General features: G+C 50.0%; 1 protein-coding gene across 1 annotated transcript in view; it reads right to left on the bottom strand.

The window, feature by feature from the left end:
- SAG (S-antigen visual arrestin) overlaps nucleotides 1–23,672 on the bottom strand; it is a 43,309-nt gene that overhangs the window by 3,132 nt on the left and 16,505 nt on the right. Inside the window, exons 3-14 of the mRNA XM_053215987.1 lie at nucleotides 21,759–21,819; nucleotides 19,363–19,407; nucleotides 17,534–17,727; nucleotides 15,592–15,651; nucleotides 13,460–13,536; nucleotides 12,890–13,025; nucleotides 11,784–11,868; nucleotides 9,355–9,427; nucleotides 7,060–7,197; nucleotides 4,126–4,203; nucleotides 2,212–2,235; nucleotides 379–434 (exon numbers count right to left, since the gene is read on the bottom strand). Of these exons, the coding sequence (XP_053071962.1) occupies nucleotides 379–434; nucleotides 2,212–2,235; nucleotides 4,126–4,203; nucleotides 7,060–7,197; nucleotides 9,355–9,427; nucleotides 11,784–11,868; nucleotides 12,890–13,025; nucleotides 13,460–13,536; nucleotides 15,592–15,651; nucleotides 17,534–17,727; nucleotides 19,363–19,407; nucleotides 21,759–21,819 (1,027 nt within the window). The remainder of the gene's footprint in view (nucleotides 1–378; nucleotides 435–2,211; nucleotides 2,236–4,125; nucleotides 4,204–7,059; nucleotides 7,198–9,354; nucleotides 9,428–11,783; nucleotides 11,869–12,889; nucleotides 13,026–13,459; nucleotides 13,537–15,591; nucleotides 15,652–17,533; nucleotides 17,728–19,362; nucleotides 19,408–21,758; nucleotides 21,820–23,672) is intronic.

The raw sequence follows: 23,672 nt of genomic DNA, 5'->3' as shown, positions 1-23,672 counted from the left end.
GTGTCTGGCTCTCTCTCTGTCCCTTCCATGCTCGTGCTCTGTCTCTGTCTCTCAACAATAAATAAATGTGAACAAAATAATAATAATAAAAAAAATAAATCATTCCTGACCCAACCCAACAAGAGAGCCCATGTCCAAGACGAGGGATGCCCTGTCCTCCGCGTTCTAACTGAAGGTAGGCAGGCCATGGCTCATGGCTGAGGGGATAAATCCTCCCCTGTGGGCTGGCCCGGGGCACCTTGAGGATGGCAAACCATCACCTGTTGTACCTATGCCCAGAGACACCCAGAGACTCGATCAGGAATGACTACCAATGGATAAATAAGAAATCTGCAAACAGTAAACAGTTAGAGAAAACCATGACAACGTGTGACTGACCTGGGTCCTCGGGCCGGGGGTGCATGAGGCGGAAAGGCACCTCAGAGGCCACTTCACTAGAAAAAAAGAATGCAGATAGGTGAGAACACGTGCACGATTATAAATCACGTGGAGGAGAGCTGTGGCTGCAGAGATTCCCAGCTGGCAGAGGATTCAGCGTGATTCGAAACAAAACAAACCAGACATCAGGAAGTGGTCAAGTAGGAATCTTAAATGTATTCCCTGGAATGTGGTCCAGAAAGTTCACTTAGGCCTGGCAGAGACAGCTAGGATTTGTAGGCTCCCCATCCCTCCTGGTTTCTAGTTTCAGTGACATGATGTTGTGGGGAGAGGAGAGGTGAAATCCTGGAGAAAGGATGGTTTTGGAAAAAATCTGGCAAAACCGTACACGACTTTTTAAATGTTAACTCCACGTTAACAGTCACATAGACGCTTGCTAGAGAGAACAGAGATGAGCAGGGCCCTCCAAATTCCAGAAGCTGAAAGGCTTCGGGAAGACTTGGAATTTATACAAAAAGAAGGGAGGAAAGGAGTCAGGAAGGAGAACGGAAGGGAAATCTGGACCAAGGAAGAATGGAAAGGAAAGGGTGACAAAAAACAAGGGTCTCTCCTTGCTTCACCCAGGACCCACGGCCTCCCCCTGCCAGCTTCCATCAAAGCCCATCTGTTTATAAGGCCACTCTCGTCAGTCCCCAGTACAGGTGAGGTCTGGGAGGAAAGATGTACCCTGGGTCCCGTGCGAGGGATGGAGATGGTAAGTTAGGTCTGAGGGAAGGACTATGTAAGGTCAGTGCCTGCCTCAAACATCCCTTACCCTGCCTCTGTGGGCACGATTTATAAAAGGTAACGTTACCATTCACAACACCCGGAAGGCAGAAACCACCCAAATGTCCGCCCCCTGATGAACTGATGAACAAAACGTGGTGCGTCCACACAGTGGAATACTGCTCAGCCACAAAACGAATGAAACACTGACACGGGCTACCCCACGGATGAACGGCAAAACCATGACGCTCAGCGACAGGAGCCAGGCACAGAGGGACGAATACCGTCTGATTCCATTTAGGAAATACCCAGAGTAGGTAAGTCCATAGAGGGAGGAAGATTGGGGGTGGCCAGGGACCAGGAAAAGGGGGAAATGGGAGAGCCCACTTAACAGGTCTGGGGTTTCCTTTTTGGGTGGTAAAAATATGAAGGAGACAGATAGTGGTAGCCATGGCACAACATTCTGAAGGTCCTCGATGCCACCGAATTGTACATTTTAAAATGGGTAAAATGAGGGGCGCCTGGGGGGCTCGGTCGGTTAAGCATCCCACTTTGGTTCAGGTGGTGATCTTCCAGGCCGTGAGGTCAGGTCCCACATGGGGCTGTGTGCTGACAGCTAGGAGCCTGGATTCTGCTTGGGATTCTGGGTCTCTCTGCCTATCTCTCTGCCCCTCCCCCCCTCAAAAATGAACATTAAAAAATAAATGCCTAAGTAAATAAATAAATAATAAAATAAAACCAAATGGTTAAAATGGTCAGCTTTGTGTTACACACACACAGACACAAAGGCAGTGGCCTGGAGCACGCCAGCTCTCTGAGTGTGTGTGTAGCTGTGTGTCCCTGCCCAGGGGAGGCCCGGCTTGCAGTCTCGGGGGGAAATATCCCCAGCCTCACACCGACGAGGCAAGGTTCACATGATGCATCCTAAAGGCAAGTGGGCATCATTTCATAACACCTCTGAGCATAACTGCCAATAAACCGGATTTCACTGCTACTGTTTTGAACCTCAGATTTGGTCCCCTGCGATATCCTGGGAATCGGGCAGGGAAGGAAGGTGACGAGGCTTACCTGGAGGTCAGCTCTCCAAGAAGGCTAGAAAACACAAAAGCAAACAGGGCTGGTGACTGTCCCAATGGTAACGTGACCTTATTTCCCATTATTCAGCGGTGGACCTGTCCCAGGCACGCTCCTCACTCACAACCTACCCGTAGGTTAGGGATCGTGCGTCCCCATAACAGGCAACTCAACTAATCCTCTCTACTTGTGTTTTCAACTCTTTCTCAGGCGGATTAGCAAAAAAGAGGAATCACTTGGGTCCAAGCCCTGATGTTCAAGAATAAACCACAAAGGTCATTGTGAAATACCTGTTATTCACTTATCTTGACTGCTAAAAGAAACTCTGTTGAATGCTTTAGATCCTCTCAGAGAAAATCAAAGAAAATGCTACATACTTTGAAAAACACTACACATACGGACACCGTAGTAACAAAATTTGTGAAATCAACCCATGCTCTATTTTGTGGTCCGAAGCAACGTTTGGGCAGCTCTTTATCGACTTAGATTTATGGAAAATATGCCCGGACTTGCCTTTGATGGCAAGCGAAAGGTGATGGCCAGGTGAAAGGCCAGAGCCTTTGGCAATAGATTTTGAAAGGAAAAGGAGAATTCAAAGTTTTTCCTTTTGATGAGATTTTTTATTTTTTTTTTAATTTTTTTTTTAATTTTTTTTTTTTGTAACGTTTATTTATTTTTGAGACAGAGAGAGACAGAGCATGAACGGGGGAGGGGCAGAGAGAGAGGGAGACACAGAACCGGAAACAGGCTCCAGGCTCTGAGCCATCAGCCCAGAGCCCGACGCGGGGCTCGAACTCATGGACTGTGAGATCGTGACCTGAGCTGAAGTCGGACGCTTAACCGACTGCGCCACCCAGGCGCCCCTTGATGAGATTTTTTAAATAGAAGTTCATCTCATTAAAAAAAGGGAGGGGGGAGGGTGCTGCCTGGGTGGCTCAGTAGGTCGAGCATCCGACTCTAGATTTCAGCTCAGGTCATGATCTCGCGGTTCGTGAGTTCGAGTCCTGAATAGGCTCCACACTGGCAGTGTGAAGCCTGCTTGGGATTCTCTCTCTCTGTCTCTCTCTGCCCCTCCCTAGCTTGCTCGCTCTCTCTCTCTCTCTCTCTCTCTCTCTCTCAAAGTAAATAAAAAATGTTTAACGTGTATTTATTATTTTTGAGAGAGAGAGAGAAAGAGAAAGAGTGCGAGCAGGGGGAAAGGCAGAGAGAGAGAGAGACACAGAATCCGAAGCAGGCTCCAGGCTCTGAACTGTCAGCACAGAGCCCAACGTGGGGCTCGAACTCACGGACTGTGAGATCGTGACCTGAGCCGAAGTCGGATGCTTAACTGACTGAACCACCCAGGCGCCCCCTCAAAATAAATTAATTAAAAATAAATAAATAAAATTTAAATTAAAAAAAAAAAAAAAAGGAAAATCAGTTCCCCAGAAATCTGAGGTATCTGTGCTCTCGTTATGAGAAGGAGACTCCCAAATCCTGTGATTACATGCTGGGGAGGAAGGAAAGGTGTTCCCATTATGGATGGTTGCCTCCTGAGATGCAGGCATGAAGATCTGCCCGGAGTGTGTCTGCAGTGGCCATTCCCTCCTGCAGGGCGATATAGTGCGAAACTTATTTCCCTTATTTGCATATCAACTTCCACCGCGTGAGCATACCACGCTCACTTTTGCCAAGCAGTACTAACAGGGCACATCCTTCGTAGTTCGCTTTTCTACTTTTTTCCACGTGCTGTCATATCAGACAGAATTGACAGCCAGACGGGTAGGATCTCTCCAAACCTCTACTTGGTCAGCGATTGAATCTGCAAACCTTTCTTACTTTCTGGCCCCTAATCAATCATTCACGGAAGGGTCAGTTCAGACTGGGAAAGGCCACGACAGCAGACAGCGTTGCATCTTGGACACTCACCCTGACACCGTGAGCTTCACCTTGATGTGGTAAGACACCAGGATGCCCAGGACAGTCCGGTCTATGCCCTCCTTCAGTCTGCTCAAACAGAAGGGAAGAGGGGAAGGATGTAGTGCAGCAGCAGAAAGCAAGAGCCAGATGGATGAACAAAGCCCTCACCTCCATACAAGCCTGTTATAAGGGGGGCATGTTCTCAAGGAACCGGTGAACTCAATCAAGCTGTCAAAGTCCTAGAACTTTCCTTACTCAGGGAAGGGGATTCCTTTCCTGCATTGTAGCCTGGCATTTTCCCCCTGGACGTTCAGAGGCTTCCTGGTTCTCCCTGCTCTGTCTCCACTGATGCTCATCCACCGGCTTATCAGCCAGAAACCCCTGTTCTCCTCGGCTCCTCCCTCTGCCCCACCTGCCATCTACTGAGTCCCTCCCTGGGCCAACCAACGAGTCCCTCATTGACCTTTCCTGCCTATATTATCTCAGTAACTTACCTCCCACAGGCCAGGCTCCTTCCCTGAGCTCTCAGCCACCCTGCAGCGAGAGAGCTCTCCCAGGGTCAAGTCCTAGCATGGCCTGGGAGGCAGTCTGGGGGCTGGCCTTGCCTGCTTTTGCCACCTCAGGCCCTGCTATGCCTCAGTGTCTCCCATGTGCCCACCTTGCCAAACATACTGCCTTCCTCCTCTGCTCTCTAAGATCTCAAGTTGAAGTTGAGCCTCCTTTGTGAAGTCTTCCTGGACACCCACCAAGCAGCTTGGGTCTCTCTCCTTTGTGCTCTGGCCCTGTGTCCCCAGCACTCAGCACCGTGTTGAAGCAACATCGAGTGAACGCGGTGCGTGGGGCCATCACGTGTGCCCCAGAGACAGTGCCGTCTAACTTTCCTCAACGGAAACTCCATTTCAGGTTCTACTATCAGGTGCTGAGCTCCTGCTGTCTGATAGGCACCGTGCTGGGCATCGGCAACACAGATTATCGTCTCATTGGTCTGATGTGGGGACATTAAGTATTCCCGGATGCCCAGTCACAGGAGTTATGGTCTGAAAAACATCATGACATGCTAACTGGAACAGTGTGAATGACAATAGATAACGTGGCCAAGAAAGCTGAAGGCTTGAGGCAGAACGCAGGGGGAATGGTTGTGCTGACAGGTGTGAGAAGGGTCTGAGAGAGTGCAGGGCACGTTCTGGGCCCAAAGACCCCAGCCCAGGGATCCATCTCACGGGATGGGATGCACCTTGGACGTTGCTCCCAGAGCCGTGATGCCCCCTGAAGACTCCATCGGCTCATTAGTGCCTGGAGCTCCTTGCGGAGGGCAAATGCCTTTGTCTGGAACCATGGATGTGGTCACTCAATAGAGAGAGGTTGCCACCAAAGGGGGCAAAAAGGGATACAAGCCTGAGACCCTACCCCGTTGCCAGGACTGACTCTCTAACTTGTACTGAATGGGGTCAAATAGCTGGGGAAGAGAATGTGCTTCGTCTCATGCCTGAGAATATCCTGCAGACTCTCTCCCCTGCCATTTTCCTTGAATGCGTTAGGCTGTCTGCTCCCCCCTAGTCTCTCTATCTCTGTCTCTGTGTCTGTCTCTCCCTGTGTCTGTCTGTCTGTCTGTCTGTCTGTCTGTCTCTCTCTCTCTCTCTCTCTCTCTCTCTCACACACACACACACACACACACACACACAGAGATTGGTTAATCTGGGTTCTGCTGTGTTTGTCGCTTTCCAGAGCCCTGGAAGACAGCCCTGAAGGTGGGGGTTAAGTAAAGGACTCAGGTTTAGGGGTGGACTTTGCTGTGTCATCAACTGACCAGGTGACCTTAGTCAAGCTGCTCCCTTCTGGCTGAACTTCAATTTCCTTATTCAAAAAATGAGTATAAACTCACCTTCCACACAAAAGTGTGGACGAATTACATGTTTGTGAAATAGCCCGTGAACCCTAAAACATTTTCACGAAGGCGGCGTGCCATTGCTGATGTGGTGATCACACCCTGGAATAAGTTGACCTAGTGTCAGTCTCCTAGACCTTCACCAAAGCGCCTGAGAATCCAACATACCAACTCGGCAAAGCACCCTCAGAAAATCCTTTGACTCCTGTGATGCTGCTTTCTGCCAAATGTCTGCTGACCCCACTGTTGTCTCAGAGGACGTGTGCTACTGAGCTATGGGGTCATGGAGGTCAAACAGGCGATCCTCTGCCCGACGGCATCACCTTGGAGGCGGCCTGCTGGGGCCATGGAGGGAGCCCTAGCACGCCACACGGGGGACGGCAGCCAGTGGGCCTTGAGCCTCGGCCGCGGCTCCGCCCAAACACTCAGGGCTCCCCAACAGACATGCTCCGGGAGTGGAAGCCTCCAAAGACGGCCAGAAGTGGCAGTGGAGAGTTGACCTTGAAGCTTCACTCTCGGTTTTGCTAGATCCGCTGGCTGAATGCAGCCAGCGGTTCTTTGAGTTGGGGTCAGCAGATCAGTGAACTTCATTTAAATTTAATTGACATCTGTAGCTACCAGCACTTCCTGTTCTTTACCTTTCCTGGTAGAAATGAATAAATGACATTTCCGTCATTCGTGCGGCCAACTGCATTACGAAGTTTATTATATGCGAAAGGCGCCACACTAGCTGAGTGATACTTTTAGAAGGGAACGGCTGACATTTCTGGAACGCTCGCTGCGTCCCAAGCACCACACTGTCCATGGATTGTCTCCCATAATCAGCCTAAACCTCTCCAGGAGGAAAGGCCGCACCCCCCACCGCACAGACAGGAAAACTGAGGTTCTCAGCTCGCGTAATCTGCCCAGGGTGGCCCAGACCGGACACAGTGGAGCTGGACAGCCATCATGGCACACATGGGCCCGTGAGACCAGGGGGTGAGATGAGGAGGGAGGCAGACGGGCACCACCCCTGCGCTGAGTCCCAGGGGCCCGTCTCCTGAGCTACAAGGACTCACATGGTGCTGGATGCCAGGTTCGTGTCCTCGTGCTTGATCTTCCCATCCAGGGCGATCCCCCTTCTCTCACGGTTGCTGGCCAGCAAGGGCAACAGTGTCAGTCTCGTGGTCAGAGTGCTGTTTGGTAGCACTTTCTCTCTGCAGGAAGAAAGACAGGATATTTGGCCAACTGTTCTTATGGTCATGAAGCAACCATCGGATCCAAGTTCCCTGCAACCCACAGGGAAGACGGTTCAGGTATCTGAGCACTTGCTTTACGACAAGCATTATGGCAGCTCAAAATGGGCTAGCAGTTGGGGCACCTGGGTGGCTCAGTCGGCTAAGCGTCCGACTTCGGCTCAGGTCGTGATCTCGCGGTCCCTGAGTTCGAGCCCACGTCGGGCTCTGTGCTGACAGCTCAGAGCCTGGAGCCTGCTTCGGATTCTGTGTCTCGCTCTCACTGCCCCTTCCCTGCTTGTGCTCTGTCTCTGTCTCTCTCAAAAATAAATAAACATTAAAAAAAAAAAAGGCCGCCAGCAACATTAGGACATTCCTTCCTCATCCTGTTCTGAGTCGCTGAATTTCTGGAGTATTTTGTGGGGTTAAATGAGACTGACTAGCACAAGGGTCAGGGACCACACCAGGAGGTGTGGCACGTGTCCAGGGAAATGGATCGCTGAGGAGGGCGCGGTGCCGCCCTCTGTGAGCCCCGCAGACTGGACTGGTTTGGATTCGAGGCACGCGTGCTCTGTCTCTCCCAGAGCTTCCCTGTCACTGGCCGGGTGGTGAGTTTCTCAGCGTCTGACAGACACAGGGAGCCCATGACAAACCGCGGGCCTGCAGGTCGGGGATGGAGCTGGGGACACAGCAGCAAGGGGTCTGGAGCATCCCTGGCTCATGGAGCGAGAATGCGGGACTGAGGCTGCAGGACTGGCTCTGCCATTCGCCCGCATAGCGCACACCAGGCCTATGCCCAAGGGCGGTCACGCGGCTGCAGGGCCCGGCCAGCCCGCAGCCTGTGTCAGTGCTCCTGGCACACCCTCCATCCTTGTACCCAGCCAGGAGAAGGCAGAGGGGGCCCCGAAAACACAACCCAGGAGTCGGCCCCCAGGGTCCTGGGTGCCCCGGGGTTCAGGGACAGTGACTCGGGCTCTACAGCCTTCTGAGTGGCTTCTAGTCAGAGACCCGTGGGCACCATCCGGCCCAGGTTTTTCAGTCTCCCTGCCTCCCACCCTTGGTGGGGGGGGGGGGGGGGGGGAACCCTAGAATGATGGCCAGTTTCCTGGGAATCATTTGCTCCAAAATGCACCGAATTGCTGAGAAGAACACCAGATAATGGGCTCTCTGAGAGAAAAACTCGGCCAGGGGCCATTTTCTCCTCTCATCATTGAGCATGTGCCAAAGGTGAGCCCGGGAGCCTCCGGGACGCGAGGATGTACGAGGACGCACCTGCAAGGGAGAACAGGCCCCGCCAGCCCAGCACCAAGGGAGCAGCTGGTGACTTACAGCTCTTTCCTCCTCCCTCCCCTCTGGATCTATATTTAAACCTGAGGCCAGATCTGCTTTGAGTAATAGTTTATTCCAAAGTTGTCTTTTAAACTTGACGTCATGTTCTCTTGCTGAATCAGTCTGTCTTTCCTCACCAGTCCCCTTCCTGTAACTCTGGTAATATTTTTTGCATACAACGGTGCTTAGACACACCAGCAAGACAAAGAGGAACAGACCCGCCCAAGCGACACGCTCTGGGGGAGGCGTCACCCCAGTGGCCTGTGTGGGAATGAAAAGCGGGGAGCAAAACCGGGCAGGTCTCTCGCTCCAGCGTGAAGACGCCATCACAGGACTCTCATCTGTTTCTCATTCTAATGAAGGGAGAGAAATGATGCACGATGCCGGGCTCAGAACTGATCTATCATTGGAACCGGCTGTCACTGGTACCACATTTTCAAATTGAGTTGAAGATCAAAACACAGAGAACCTTCGCTTGAGCTGAGAGATCATTTGCTTATCTGCTCGGGGGGCAGAAATAGGATCAAATTCCTACCAACGTATTCCAAGGATCAACAGAAAGTCCCACCTCTTCCCACTTGGACATTTGGATCTTTGTTCCTCTCCTTTCCATCATCCCTTGTGAGCGAGATCTCGCAGAACTCTTGTGAGTGAGAATGGAACTGAGATGCTAACTTTCTTTGCAGCCCTTGAAGTGAGAAAAAAGGAAGGAAGCGAAGAATCCTACTTCCCTCTTCAGCGTGAATGAAAGGGGAATTTGACAAAGAAGCCTGAGCTGTCCAGGAAGTAGAAACCCAACAAGCGACTCACTGTGTTTCCTCCTCGGCAACCGGCTTGGTGTAATAATCACTCGAGTAGAGAACCACGTTGGCCACTTGTTCCACTGCAAAGGAGGGACAGGGGTGGTGATTCGACGTGGGGTCCTCCGCACATGTGCACGGAGCCTGCAGGGGACACGGTTGGTCTCCCTCTCCAGTGGCTCTTGGACTGTACTTCTCAAGCTTGGCTTTAAGGCTGAGGTTTCTGGGTTCTGTGCTCAGGACACTTCTGTTCACCAATCACCTGCTCTGTGGCAGCTCCCAGCCATGGGCCAGCCTCCCTCAAATGGCACCTCTTGGGAGACCCCTCTCTGCAGAGCCCACAGCATACCCCTGGGTATCCTTCCAAGTGTTCTGGAACTCACCAATTGCTCTGTCTCCAGACCCACCTTTTTCCAACACTATCTTATTTAATGAGCACCTCCTTCTAGTTGTTCAAGCTAGAAACCACCTGCCAGCAGCATAAGACTGACAGGAAGGTAGGCTCTGGAGCCAGACTACTTGGGCTCAAATCCCAGCTTAGCCATGAGCCGCAGGGTGAGTTACTTAGCTCGTCTAAGCCTCAATTTCCCCATCAGCAAAATGGGGGAGATAATTGTATCTAACTTACATGGTTGTTGTGATGATCAAAAAGATAATTTTTAATCTCTGTTAAAACCAAATTTGAGGATTAAAAGAAACAATTTGCGTGAAGCACTCAGCACAGTACCCGGCATATAAAAAGCTACTAAAGGGGCCCCCGGGTGGCTCAGCTGGTTAAGCGTCCGGCTCTTGATTTGGGCTCAGGTCATGATCTCACAGTTTGTGAGACTGAGCCCTGCATCGGGCTCTTCGCTGACAGCGGAGAGCCTGCTTAGGATTCTGTCTCTCCCTCTCTCTCTCTCTGCCACTGTCCTGCTCTCTCTCTCAAAATAAAAAAATTAAAAAAAAAAAAAAAAACACATGAAGAAAATTTTTTAAAGCTACTAACATCTTGCTTCAGAAAATTCAACCTTCTTTCAAAAATTAATGGCTTCGATATTAGAATCCATAAAACTTTGAGAAACAATTTAAAATCAAAGTATCAAGTGATATGGGGCTGCCTGAGTGGCTCAGTCTGTTAAGCATCCAACTCGATTTCGGCTCAGGTCATGATCTCACTGTTCATGAGTTCGAGGTCCGTATCGGGCTCTGTACTGTTAGCCCAGGGCTTGCTTGGGATTCTCTCTCTCCCCCTCTACCTGTGCCCTCCCCCCACTCACCCATGCTCTCTTTCACTCTCAAAATAAATAAATAAACTTAAAAAATAAAAAATAAATTAAAAAAACAAAACAAAAAATAAAGGATCAAATGATACTTTCTCAATCCTGCTGCTTTGTGGAACACTATGTTGGATACTACACACAACAGATGCTAAATAACTCCAGGTCCCACAAAGACTAAATGCAGACGAAATAACCAACATAAAACAAAGCTGTGAGCATTCATATTCGTATCGGGAAAACTCTATAATTCCTTAGTATGCGTTCATCAAAACTCCTGAACCTCCTTACTGATGAGGGACACACAAACACAGAGGAAAGTGGTGTATGTAAGACACGAGCGATCAACCATCCTGATTTTCCTGGAACTCGCCCCATTTAGCATTGAAAATCCACACTCTGCGTCTAACTTAGTCACTGGGGGTTTGAGTTAGCAGTGAGCTTAAAGGTCACCCTCCCTGGCCATTCTGCTGTGTCTTTTTTACGTAGCCCCTGTAAGACCATGACATCAGACCATCCCCTGCACTTTGATGCCCTCTGAGCTGAAGAGGTGTGTAGAACAGCAGGCAGGAGGTGCCCTGCTGGTAGCATGAGGCCAGGCGTGGTCATCACCTCGTGCTGTTGCAACAGCAGCAGAGACGGTAGGGCTTTGCCGTTCACAAAGCACCTCCAGTGTGACCGGTCCCTGCAGCCTCATGAAATCCAGGCAGGTAGACCGGGAATCAGGGCCGTGGATCTCAGGTGGGATTCAGAGAGGACTCACACGGCTTGAGACCACAAATCAGGCCTCTGGTTGTCAGTCTAGTGCTTTGCCCACTGCACTATGCGGTATCTACCAACAAAAATTCCTTCTGATCCGAGAGAGAAAACTCCATGCCTTCCCCGGAGATCTGGCAAGATGCTCCTCCAGGAAGGCATGGCATGGAAAAATGGAAGATGGCCTGTCAGGGATGTTGTTTCAAGACAAAAGACAGCCCTAAAGCAGACACAAGGTTTCAGGAGGTGATGCTGAAGGTCTCGCCTCCAGCAAGTCCCTGCTGTCCATGACAACAGAGATAAACAGGCAGTTCCAAAGACCCAGGAAGTCCTTATCCAACCAGAGGAGAGACCCTTGGGAAATAGGACCAGACTGAGAAGTTCTAGAAGACACTACCCTCCCGTTTTGAGAAGAGGGTCCTACCTAATGCTTTAATCTTCTTCACTGTCTTGTCTGTGTTGTTGGTCACAGTAATGGTCACAGTAATGGATTCCCCATGGAAATAGATCTGTAAAAGTCAGCAGACAAGTCAGAAAAAAGGAACAGAGGGTGGTGGTATCTTTAATCTCATGGCTTTTTCTAGGTTTATCTCAACCCTTTAACTAGTGTAAAAGTGACTGAGTTCCCACACTTTCAAGGAAGATAAAGTGACAGCAACATGTTTCCTTTGGTGAGAGTCCAGAACACAGCCTGCCTTGCGTGTGGCATAAACTGAGGAAGACTATGGTGACCAACGTGGAGGGGAGCGAGGGTATTCCCGCCTGGAACACCCAGTACAGAGGGTCTGAGGGTCACGGCAGAGGTGGCCATGGGGGTCCTGAGCGGAATTATAAGGCCATTTTGGGGCAGGATGAGTGCAGTGACTGGGAATCACTGGGAGCCCAGTAGCCGAACTCCCGTCCGCAGTGCTCCCCACATGATCTAGGCCCAGGTGGGCACACCCGGACATACATGCGCACACACGGGAATGCGTGTGCACACACACGCACACACACACACACACCACGCAGTATGTTGAGCTTTTGCCCATGTGTGTGCCCACCTCTTGGCAACCAGAGGACCAGAGACGGCCTTGGCCGGTGCTTCTTCGCCCTTTTCCACTGTGACATACTTGAGTGATGACATTCACATGATTCAGTCACCCCTTCCTCATGATGTTGAAACTTAAATTTCCCAGGGGAAGTAAACCATTTGCAAAGCTGCACCCACTGGTGCTACACTGGTAAATGAGGCCCGTGGGGGCAGAGGGGGCGAGAAAGAGTCTGGGGCAGGGGGATGTGGAGACCACCACCCCTTTCCCTAGTTGGTCGGGACTGGCGGTGTAGGGGAATGTGGCCAGCAGGACGCTATTCTAAGGGTCACCTCCATGAATTCCAAATTATGAAAAATGCCAACTGCTCACAAATGCTGGTGCTTTAACTGTGCCTAGAAACAAGATCGCGTGCCACACACTCACAGCAGACAGGGGCCCGGGGCCTGTCCCCCAGGCCTGCTCCCACATGGGACACACCTCTTTGTCACCTGCTCACCTCTTTGTCAAGGGAGACCGCGAGGTGCAAGGGCTTGTCGGACATGAAGAACTGCCAGGCGGCCTCTGCTTGGGGCTGGGGGCCCATCTTCAGGGGCGCGTGCTGTACTTTGCGGATCAGTAAACGCACGGAGCTCCTACGGATGAAGATTTGGGCTCGGGCCATGATTTCACAGGTTGTGAGTTCAAGCCCCACGTCAGGCTCTCTGCTGACAGAGCTCTCCCTCTCTCTCTGTCCCTCCCCCACTCTCGCTTATGTGCGCTCTTTCTCAAAATAAGTAAACTTAAAAAGAAAGGAAGGAAGGAAGGAACGGAGGGAGGGAAGGAGGGGGAATCTAGAGTCTTTCAGAGGCTTATGTGAACCCCTGAGGTTGCTAACTCCTCTCCATCACCCCTCAAATGATCAGCCACTGACCCGCCCCGTGCGTAGACAGTCTTTCCTGACTGCCTGGCCACGCAGCCCTGTGGGGAGAGCTCCTGTTCACGGAGCCAAAGTGAGGGGTGGTTTTCTACCCCAGTTCCTTGCCCCGCCCCCCCAGCGCCGCCCCTCCTCCCACAGCTACACTCTTACTTCCTGGGCACTTTGTCCTCCTCGTCCTCCGTGCTGTCTCTGGCGAATGCTTTGACCTCAAAGTCGACCCCACAGCACTGCAGGGGGCAACAGAAGAGACAAGGCCTGAGTCAGCACCTCCCTTCCTGGGGGCTGGGGTCACACTGCCCACGGGATGTTATGTGGCACCTTCTCTTTCTATCTTCGCCATGTCCTTTTTGGGGCTGCCCCAGTGAGGAGAGATTTGCCGTGTAAGGAAATAATGACATCAGCACGAGAAGCACACTGTGGTCCCCAAGCCCCCAAGGTGATCATGTATGGTGTCCACCCCCCCATTTAGTTGTCCCTCTAGATGTGACCCTGCATGTGTGTCACACTACCTACAGTGGGGCCAGACTCAGGTGCTCACGGAGCAACAGAAGGCCCTCGACGGCCCATGCCGGCCACCAACGCCCGGCCCAGGGTGGGGGAGGGGGGCAGGGAGGGGCACGGTCAATGGCCAGGCTGGACCGGGGGTCTGGTGCTGGCGGCTCTTCCAACTTGTGCTGAGAAGCTGGAAATGGAATTTGGAGCAAAGTCTGCTAACATTGAAATGAACTACCTAACGGTATGTTGCGTGGGTAAAGCAAAAGCGTCCCCCACACCTTCCACCCCCAGCCCCACGGGGCCCCACCCCAGCCTGCTCGTCTCTGCACATTATCACTCGTGGGGGGCATGGGGGCCGCACCGCCCTCACCCACTGCCCGGAGGGAGAAAGGGCACGAGGCTAGCTGCGTTGATGGTGGCATACCAGTCACAGCCTCATTGGCTCTGCAGCTGTGGAATCGTGGCAAGTCTAAAATCTAGGTCGTGAGCGTACCGGCACCACTACCCACCATCACGCCGGCACTGCTTAGTGGCATGACTGAGCCCTCTCTGTCCCTCCTCGCTCCCCCTGCACCCACTTCGTTAAAGATGCTGCCTATACAAGCCAAGCCCTCACTCTGGTCCACCCTGGACACAGGCTGTTCCTTCTGCCCGAACGCTTCAAGCCTCTCTGTCTCCTTCTTTTTTATATCTGACAAACTCCTTGGTGTTCTTGACGTTCCAGCTCCAGGGTCTCCCCAGCTCTAGGGCCCCGAGGCCCTCGGCTGTGCAGCCGCTCCCCTCCCGGGCCTCCATGGGCCCAGCTCACGCCCACAGCCCTGCTGCTGGGATGGAGTAGAGGGAGCCCTTGGGTTGGCACAGGGTCCCCCACTCTGATTTAGTGACCTCGTCTTCCTCCATCTTGGCCACCCACATCTGGGTTTTCCTGGACCAGTGGCTTTCAAATGTTTCAGGCCACCCCCACGGTAAGAAGCAAAGTTTATAATGTGGCCCAGTAAACAGACATGCGTGTGTGAAATGGCTCGGGAAGTAACACTGAGCTTTGTGCAGATTCCCCATTTTATCCTATTTCATTCTATTCGATTTTTCTCAAATGCTCCTTCTGGTTCACTGCACCGATTTCACAAACCACCAGTGGGGCAAGATCCCCACATCGGAAATCCCTGCCCAGATTGTGGCGTCTGTCACCGTGCCCCTCTGTACTCCGGGATCAGCCTCGCCACTTTGGTCTTCACTTCACTCCTGTCTAGCCCTCTCGCTCGTGACACCTCCGATTTCAGGGCCTGTAATCCCTGGGTCCTGGCACCTTTCACTCTCGCCTCCTGTCCTCACCACCCTCCTTCAAGGCTTAGAGCCTCTGCCCACCACTTAGAACCCCCTGGCCACTCCTCCTTATACACACTCAGCCCCTTTGCTTCTCTCTTCCTTTGGAGCTCATGCTTGACTCATCCAGCCCCTCGCAGTGCAGTGGCCAGATTCATTAGAATGTCTCTCTACTTTTGTATCTATTTGAAATTTTCCACAATATATGGCTATTTTTAAAAGTCTTTTGAGGGGCACCTGGGTGGCTCAGTGGGTGAAGCGTCCGACTCTCGATTTCGGCTCTGGTCACGATCTCACCATTCATAGGATGGAGCCCCACGTTGGGCTCTGTGCTGGTAGCACCGTAGCCTGCTTGGGACTGTCTCCTCCCCGCTCTCTCTCTGTCCCTCCCCTCTCAAAAAAAATATATATATAAAGTCTTTTGAAGGAATGAATTAATCCCTGGCATTTCTTTTTGAACTAACCTTCCCCGTATCTTGTGGAGCAGGCTGCAGCATCACTGAACAGGGCAAGTAGTCAGGAAACTGTGGGAAGAAACAAATCATTTTGTTCAGAGGGGGTTCTTCCACGTGTAATATGCATTCAATGTACAAAAATTGGAAGACGATGACGAGCAAGCAAAAACCACAAAAACAAACAAACAAAAACACCGTGGTCACCCGGAATAACATCACAGACACAAACTTGCAAGCGTCCTATGGGCACCCTTGCCCACAAACACGTACGCAGATGTGTGCTCTACAGAAATGAGGCCAATGATGCACATGTCCTGTCCTCTGCTTTGCTCACATCGCCACCCTAGCCCTACTCAGAATGCGTTATGACCATTTTTCTATGTGCGAGCTCTGCACCACTGTTTCTGGGGCTTTGTTAACACCACATTTAATTTTGCCCGCCCCCATTCATGAAATGGTGCTTTGCTTTTTTTTGCCATGATAAACAATGCTGCAATAAACCTCCTTCTTCATCTGCCTTAGCACAATTTTCTCTAATTAAGTCCAGAGGCTATGCTGCTAGAAAGGGAACCATCAGGTCAAAATCACATTTTAAAGGTTCTTGATACATGCTGGCTTGTTATCTCTAAAAAGTTATGGCAATTCAGGGACGCCTGAGTGGCTCAGTCGGTTGAGTGTCTGACTTCGGCTCAGGTCATGATCTTGCGGTTCCTAAGTTCAAGCCCACGTCGGGCTCTGTGCTGACAGCTCGGAGCCTGGAGCCCGCTTTGGATTCAGTGTCTCCCTCTCTCTCTGCCCCTCCCCTGCTCGTGCTCTGTCTCTCTGTCTCTGTCTCTGTTTCCGTCTCTCTCTCAAAAATAAATAAACAAACATTAAAAAAAAAAAAAGTTACGTCACTTCAAACTCCCAGTACAAGATCACAAGGACATGCACGACCACAAAACTTTTTTTTTAAGTGATTAAAAAAAAAAAAGGTTGTGGTAAAATGCATAATGTAAAACTTAAACATTTTAAGTGTATAGTTTATTGGCATGAAGTTCATCCAACCTTGTTCTGCAATAATCCCCACCATCCATCTCCAGAACATTCCTCTTGTCCCAAACTGAAACCCTGTACCCGGTCAACACTGATTCCTTCCCCCCCCCACTCCCGGCCCCCTCTCCCCCCCCATACCCTGGCACCTGCCATTCTACGTTCTGTCTCTATTAATCTGACTGCTCCAGGCCTTTCCTGTCGGTGGAATCATACAGTCTGTCCTTTTGTGTCTGGCTTCTTTCACTTAGTCTGATGTTTTCAAGGTTCGTTCGTGTTGCAGCATGTGTCAGAATTTCCCTTCCCTTTCGAGGCTGAGCCGTGTAACTTTGGAGCAATAGATAATCGTAAGACACACAGACACGCTCATAGGGACGGCAGTAGCTGCTTTGGCTGTACTGAGTTCACGCCCAAGTCTTCAGAGGCACGCAGTCTGGCACCGTGGGTCACCAGGTCTCACCAGGTGGGACAAAGCCCCAGGAGAGGTGGAGCCACTCATCTGCTGTGACCACTGAACATCGGTCAAGGCTACAGACGACTTCCGACTTCAGTAAGCTCTCCCATCCTGCAGGGAGCCCTTTCACATCTAGAACGAGTCCAGGCCAAACGAGGGGCACTTCTTTCTTTTTATAGATCAGCAAGTGAGGGAATAACGTGCCTGTGTAATTAGCTGGTCAGATGAAGGGAAATATTTAAACCGTGGGTTGAAATGGTGCCTTCAAAGGCTGAGAGGCTATTTTCAAGGACTTAAAAAAAGACAATCACAGCCCGTGCAATCTAGAATTTCCTCCAAGGATGCAATTTGAAGGCCCACAAATGTGAAGTCATTACTCTGTCCCCTCCTCCTTCGCTCCTGGTTTCACTGTAAGGTGAAGGAGCTGGGGCAGGGGAGAGGGGAGAAGGGAGAGGAGTCACCCACCGTGAGCAGGAAGGGGTATGTGTTCTCCCCCAGCTTCTTCATCAGGCTCTCCTGAAGCTTTGTGGGGGCCCCCACGGCCCCCACAGGAGGGAACACTTGGACCTGGGAGAAGTACAGGTCCCTGCGGAAGTTCAGGCCAATCACATCGATGTCTTCCTGGCCGTACCGGAAGGCGCAGGTCAGAGAGACGTACACTGGAAGGGAGACAAGAGGAGGATGGGCTTGTCCCACTGGCGTGGCGCCTCTGCCTGGCTGAGTGGGTGTGGGGCAGCCACCGAACATCCACCCATTAGCATCTAGAACCACAGCACCCACCTGTTTCTGCAGATCCAGCACCTTCCCTGGGGCTTGTGTTAATTACTCTAAAGCGTATGTCAGAGGACACAGAGGCACCTTCCATGAACTGCCTATTTTGCCTTCAGGCTCCCCTGTGTCCTCCACCCTACCACCCCCTCCTCTTGACCCGCCTGTTCAGGGACCTCAGGAGGTGCGAGGTTGCTGGGCTTCTGGGGACAGGATGTCTGCATGGAGTTGAGAATGAAGGTGATAAGCAGAGGGAAACAGCACTAGGGAGCAAAACAGACCTGTGCCAGACAGGGGCTTATGGACCAAGAGGACAGATGAAATCAGATCCCAGAAACGCTTCTTTCACATTGCTCAGAAACCCATCAAGCATTCTCTAAGCCAAAACTTCTGCAAATTCAGGTTAATCAAACAGATATAATCTGTGCTTCCAGTGAACCAAAAGGATTATATAAAAACTCTACGTTTTGAGGGAGGACTATTTACAACAGTCTTTAATGGGGTAAATAAAAGCATGCAAAGCTCATTATTCTTGAACAGGAAGCATATCAGAAGTGGTGCCCCCAAGTCCTAGAAGTCATCGGTTGTAGATTTTGTCTGTGTCCTCCCCACTAAGCTCAGAAGAGCCAATGATCACTTGCCTGTCCCTCATCCAGTGTTTGTAAGAGAAGGTGCCCAGAGATGCCCGGGCGTTACACCTCCCTCACTGGACAGTGCTTTCCCTCAGAGCGGGAGGCCTTCTCCGGCCAAGGGTGTGGGCTGTCAGGGCTCAAACCAGGATCCTCCTGGTGCCAGAGGGAAGCAGGATACCCAGGAGGAAGTCAGAGACAGCAGAAGGGGTGGTTTTCAACCCCATTTCTGCCATGACCCCTGGGTACTGATGGCCCCACCTCTGACGTGCTTCCGTGGTCACATCCAGGGGTGGGAATGACGCCTTGTAGTTGCCAGTAGCAACCACTCTAAAAAGCGTATTCATAATGGAACAGACTCAGTAACGTTATCATAAGGAGAACTGAGGTCTGCCCTAATTTAGTTCACACAACTGTTATTAGCACCAAATTACTTGCCACACACACCACAGCTGCCAGACGTTCTTCAGGGATGCTGTGATGCTGTGGTTCAGAACCACCACAGTCAGCATTTAAAAAAATGAGCCTTCCAGCAGGGCTCAATTTCCCATCAGTTTCCCTCCTGAGTTTGCCTCCAGCAGAGAGCCACAAGGCACAGGGTGACCACAGAGCTGATGGAGCCCACAGACCTGCTCTCCACGCTCCGTCCACCATTTACCTGTCCTGCCACCCTGAACAAGTGACTCCCTTGGGTCTTTACCTTCATGTGGGAAATGAGGACAATGAGCTCTGACGTGAACAGGACAGGGTCCTGAAGATTATACCAGGGAGTGTGGGCGACAGGGCCTGGCAGCAATGGGTGTGAGAGAGCACCAGCAGACTCCCCGACCCTCCGCCCCCAGAGCCAGCCAAGACCAGACCAGACCAGGTCCTCAGAGTTCAAGAAGCCTGCCTCACCTTTCTTTCCCTTCACAAGTGCAGGATCCACCAACACGACACCATCTACATGGAAAGGAAAAGAATAATGAGGGCGGAGAAGATGAAAGAGACCAGAGGCCTTCTTTATATATTTATCTGTGGTTCTTTAATTACACAGTAATCCATGTTCATTATAGGAAAATCAGAAAGGAGAGTTAAGCAAAGAGCAAACAAAGTCACCCAAATTTCCACCATTCAGAGATACCCATTGTCAAGATATCGGCACAGGTTTTTTTTCCAGATGTATATACACTTATATGGATGATTTTACTGAAAAATTGAGATCCCACTCTATATACTATTCGGTTAACTGCTTTTCTCATGCAACTATATATTGCAAATATCTATTCTTACACACACACACACACACACACACACAATGTACTAATCATTTTAATGACTATACATTGCTATTGCTTCATTGAATGGATGCACCATAAATTATTTAATTAACCCCCTCTTGTTAGGGCATTTAAGTTGTTTCCAGTTTTCCCCATTATAATGAGTATTGCGAGGACCATCCTTACTACATATATCTTTGATCTATCAATGGTAGAACCGGATTTGGCTTTTGATGACATATTGCCAAATGACCTTCCAGAAAATGTTCTGCTGAGGGACATTCTCATCCTCAAGTGCCTAAAAATGCCAGGGTTGGTTTTTTTTTTTTTACAGTCTTTTTAAAAATAGCTATTTTACTTGAAATAATTATAGATTCGCAGGAAGTTGCAAAGATAGCACAGAGAGTCCCTGTGTATCCTTCGTTCAGTTTCTTCCGTGGTTACATCTTAGATAACCGTCCTGCAATATCGAAACCAGGAAGCTGACATGGGTACAGGATACAGTGTGTGTATAGTTCTAAAGTCATTTTATCTCATGTGGAGGTTTGTGTAACCACCACTGCAATCGATACAAAGAGGTTCCCCCCACCATAGAGCAATCTCTTGGATCATCCCCTCCCCCACCATCCTCTGTCCCGGGGGAACTACTCATCAGTTTATCATTTCTATAATTTGGCCATCTCTAGACTGTTATAGAAGTGAAATCACACGGTATATAGCCTTTGAGACTGGCTCTTCCCGCTCAGCACAATGCCCTTGAGATCCATAAGCTGTGGCGTGTATCAGCGGCTCATTCTTTCTCATTGCCGAGTAGAATTTCACGGTATGGATGTACAGCAGCTTGCTTAACCTTCTTCACATATTGAGAGACATTTTGGTTCCTTCCAGCTTGGAGCTGTCACACATAAAGCTGCTATAAACAATCGTGGACAGGTTTTTGTGTAGATGTGAGTTTTTGTTTCTCTGGGATGAGTGCCCAGAATGCAATTGCTGGGTCATCTGGTAAGTGTATGTTTAATTTTTAAAGAAACCCCAAAACTATTTTCCAGAGGAGCTGTTCCACTTTACATCCCGGCCAGCGATGTATGAGTGATCCAGTTCCCAGTATCCTCACCACCATTTGGTATGGTCGCCATTTTTAATTTTAGCCATCCTGACAGGTGTATAATGATATTTCAATTCACCGTGCTTTAATTTGCATTTCCCTAGTGGCTAATGATGTTGAACATTTTTCCGTGTTCTTATTTGCCATACATACATCTTCTTTGATGAACTGCTTTTCACGTTTTTTGTGTGTTTTCTTTGTTTTATGTAGAGTTTTACTCTATTGTTTTTAAGATTATTTATTTTTGAGACAGAGAGAGAGTGAGTGAGTGAGCAGGGGAGAAGCAGAGAGAGAGGGAGAGAGAGAACCCCAAGCAGGCTCTGCCTGTCAGCTCAGAGCCCGACTCTGGACTCGAAATCACGAACCATGAGATTAGCACCTGAGCCAAAATCAAGAGTCGGATGCTTAACTGACTAAGCCACCCAGGCACCCCTTTGTGCATATTTTCTAATTGGATTTTGTTGTTCTTACCGTTGAGTTTCTTTATATATTCTAGAAAGGAGTCCTTTGTCTTCCCCACGCTCTGAAATTGTTTCCAATCAGCATTGCACCTCATGTTTTAATTTGCATTCCTACAATTAGATTATTAGCAAAGCTGATTTGAACTGACTTGAAAGAAATACAAAACTAGCAGTTGTCTGATGACTTAAAGGAAAACCATCATTAAAATTACAATCTTGGGGTGCCTGGGGGGCTGTTGGTTGAGCTTCCGACTTTGGCTCAGGTCATGATCTTGCGGTTTGTGGGTTCAAGCCCCGTGTTGGGCTCTGTGCTGACAGCTCAGAGCCTGGAGCCTGCTTCGGAATCTGTGTCTTCCTCTCTCTCTGCCCCTCCCCTACTCACGATGTGTCTCTGTCTGTCTTCAAAAATGAATAAATGTTAAAATTTTTTTTTTTTTTAATTACAATCTTACTCCAAACTCAACTTACCCACAGGCTCTATTTGGTCAACATGGTCTATATAGTCTCTCTTCCCCAGGTAGATGGTCACCTGTGGGAAGAACACATGTGGATTCCAAGTGGCCAAAGAACACTAAAGCGTTCATGTTAAAAATCAGCAACAACCGAAAAAAAACAAAAGAAAACAAAAAAAAAAAACCCAAAACAACAACAAAACAAAAAAACCAAAACCAAACAAACAAAACCCCTGGCCTCACAACAGCTGGCACATTTTGATCCATCTTGAGCTGCTGCCTGGCCCTGCAGCTTGCCCATCACCCACTCTCTCCCTGCTTGGCTGTGGGCAGAGACTATGGATTGCAGGCAAGGTGTGCTCTTTCTTCAGCCCCATAAATCTGCTCCAAGGGATTCTTCCCACCCCCTTGGATGGTCCCCATTCTCCCACCTTTTCCCAGAGCCTGGAGGTCTGGGAAACCCAGATCTGACATCCCAGGTCTGAGATCATCCAGGTAACCTTGTTGAATTCACTGATAATACTTCCGTGGAAAGTTATGCTTATGCACATGAGTCTCCTCCCAACACTTAAGCCTCTTACAGCTGGCTGTTGAATGAACCAGTTTCCCCTCCTCATTAGAGGAATTTCTGAGCTGAGTAAAGAGGCAGGAGGAGTTCTGTAGTCCCTGAAATCCTACCAGATGAGCTCCTGTATGGGAAAACCTGAACCCATACCCTGAGAAAGAGGGTGTGGGGAGTTGGGGGGCAATGACCATGGTTTTGGTCCTCTTGCTGTCTGTTTCCATGCCCCTGGTGGTGAAGGTCTCTGCCAACCCCCTTTATGGAAGCACATAGGTCGTGTTCATCAAAGCGCACCGCTCTAAGCCACAGGGTTGTGAGTGCCTTAATGGTAAGAATTCTTTCACCTTTCAGCCGTCAAGGTTTCTGACACAGTGTCTGATACACTGCAGGGATCTAATCAGCATTTGCTAAGGGCCCCAATGAGTGAGTTCACGCACCCTTCCTAGCCCCTTTCATCCCTAAGCCTCTTAAATTCATATTTTTATTTCCATGAACCACCCAAAATAATTTCTGTTGGCATTCAATCATCTCCTAGATCTACTCCCTCACATCAGATACTCTGGAGTGAATCCCCGTGCCTTCTAAGTTATTTGTATTATTGATGAAACACCCGAAGGACTGCATAGTCAGGTGGCTGGGAAGGATGGGTGTGAGGATGTTTTCTGGACAAAACAAACATTAGTGTATACAAAGCCCAGAACCAAGACAATGCTTCTGGAACCAATGGTTTCATCTGCAGGTGAAGGGCCACCAAATGGGGATGCAGGCTGATGGTTCCAACCTTAAAGCTGTTGAAGCATTTTAAGCAGGACGAAAGACTGAATAGCATTTCGGTGCTTATCATGTCCCAGGTGCCAAGCTAAGCACGGACTACAGTATTTCACTGAATCCCCACAACTACTCTATGAGGTAGGAATTAGCCCCATTTTATAGAAGAGATGACATTGGCATCAAAGTGGAGAATGGATGGACAAGAGGAAAGCCAGCTGGGCAGCTGACTGAGGTAGGGAGGAGGGAAGAGAGAAGGTAGATGGAGAGAGTGTGTTTTCTTCTTTTTCAAGCTTTAGCTTAGAGGAAGAGGAGCTGGAAAGGTGGTAGGTTAAGGGGAGTTTGTTGGTTGCTGTCTTTAATACACCTGAGGTCCGGGGGCGCCTGGGTGGCTCAGTCGGCTAAGCATCGGGCTTCGGCCCGGGTCATGATCTCATAGTTTGTGAGTCTGAGCCCCACATCTGGCTCTGCGTTGACAGCTCAGAGCCTGGAGCCTGCTTCAGATTCTGTGTCTCCCTCTCTGCCCCTCCCCCGCTCATGCTCTGTCTCTCCCCTTCAAAAATAAATAAACATTAAAAAAATGTTTTTAAAATATGCACA

Source organism: Acinonyx jubatus, chromosome C1, assembly GCF_027475565.1.
Source record: "Acinonyx jubatus isolate Ajub_Pintada_27869175 chromosome C1, VMU_Ajub_asm_v1.0, whole genome shotgun sequence".
In the NCBI taxonomy this organism is placed as follows: Eukaryota; Metazoa; Chordata; class Mammalia; order Carnivora; family Felidae; genus Acinonyx; species Acinonyx jubatus.
Note: the sequence above shows the minus strand (reverse complement) of the source record. Positions and strands in the feature narration are given on the sequence as shown.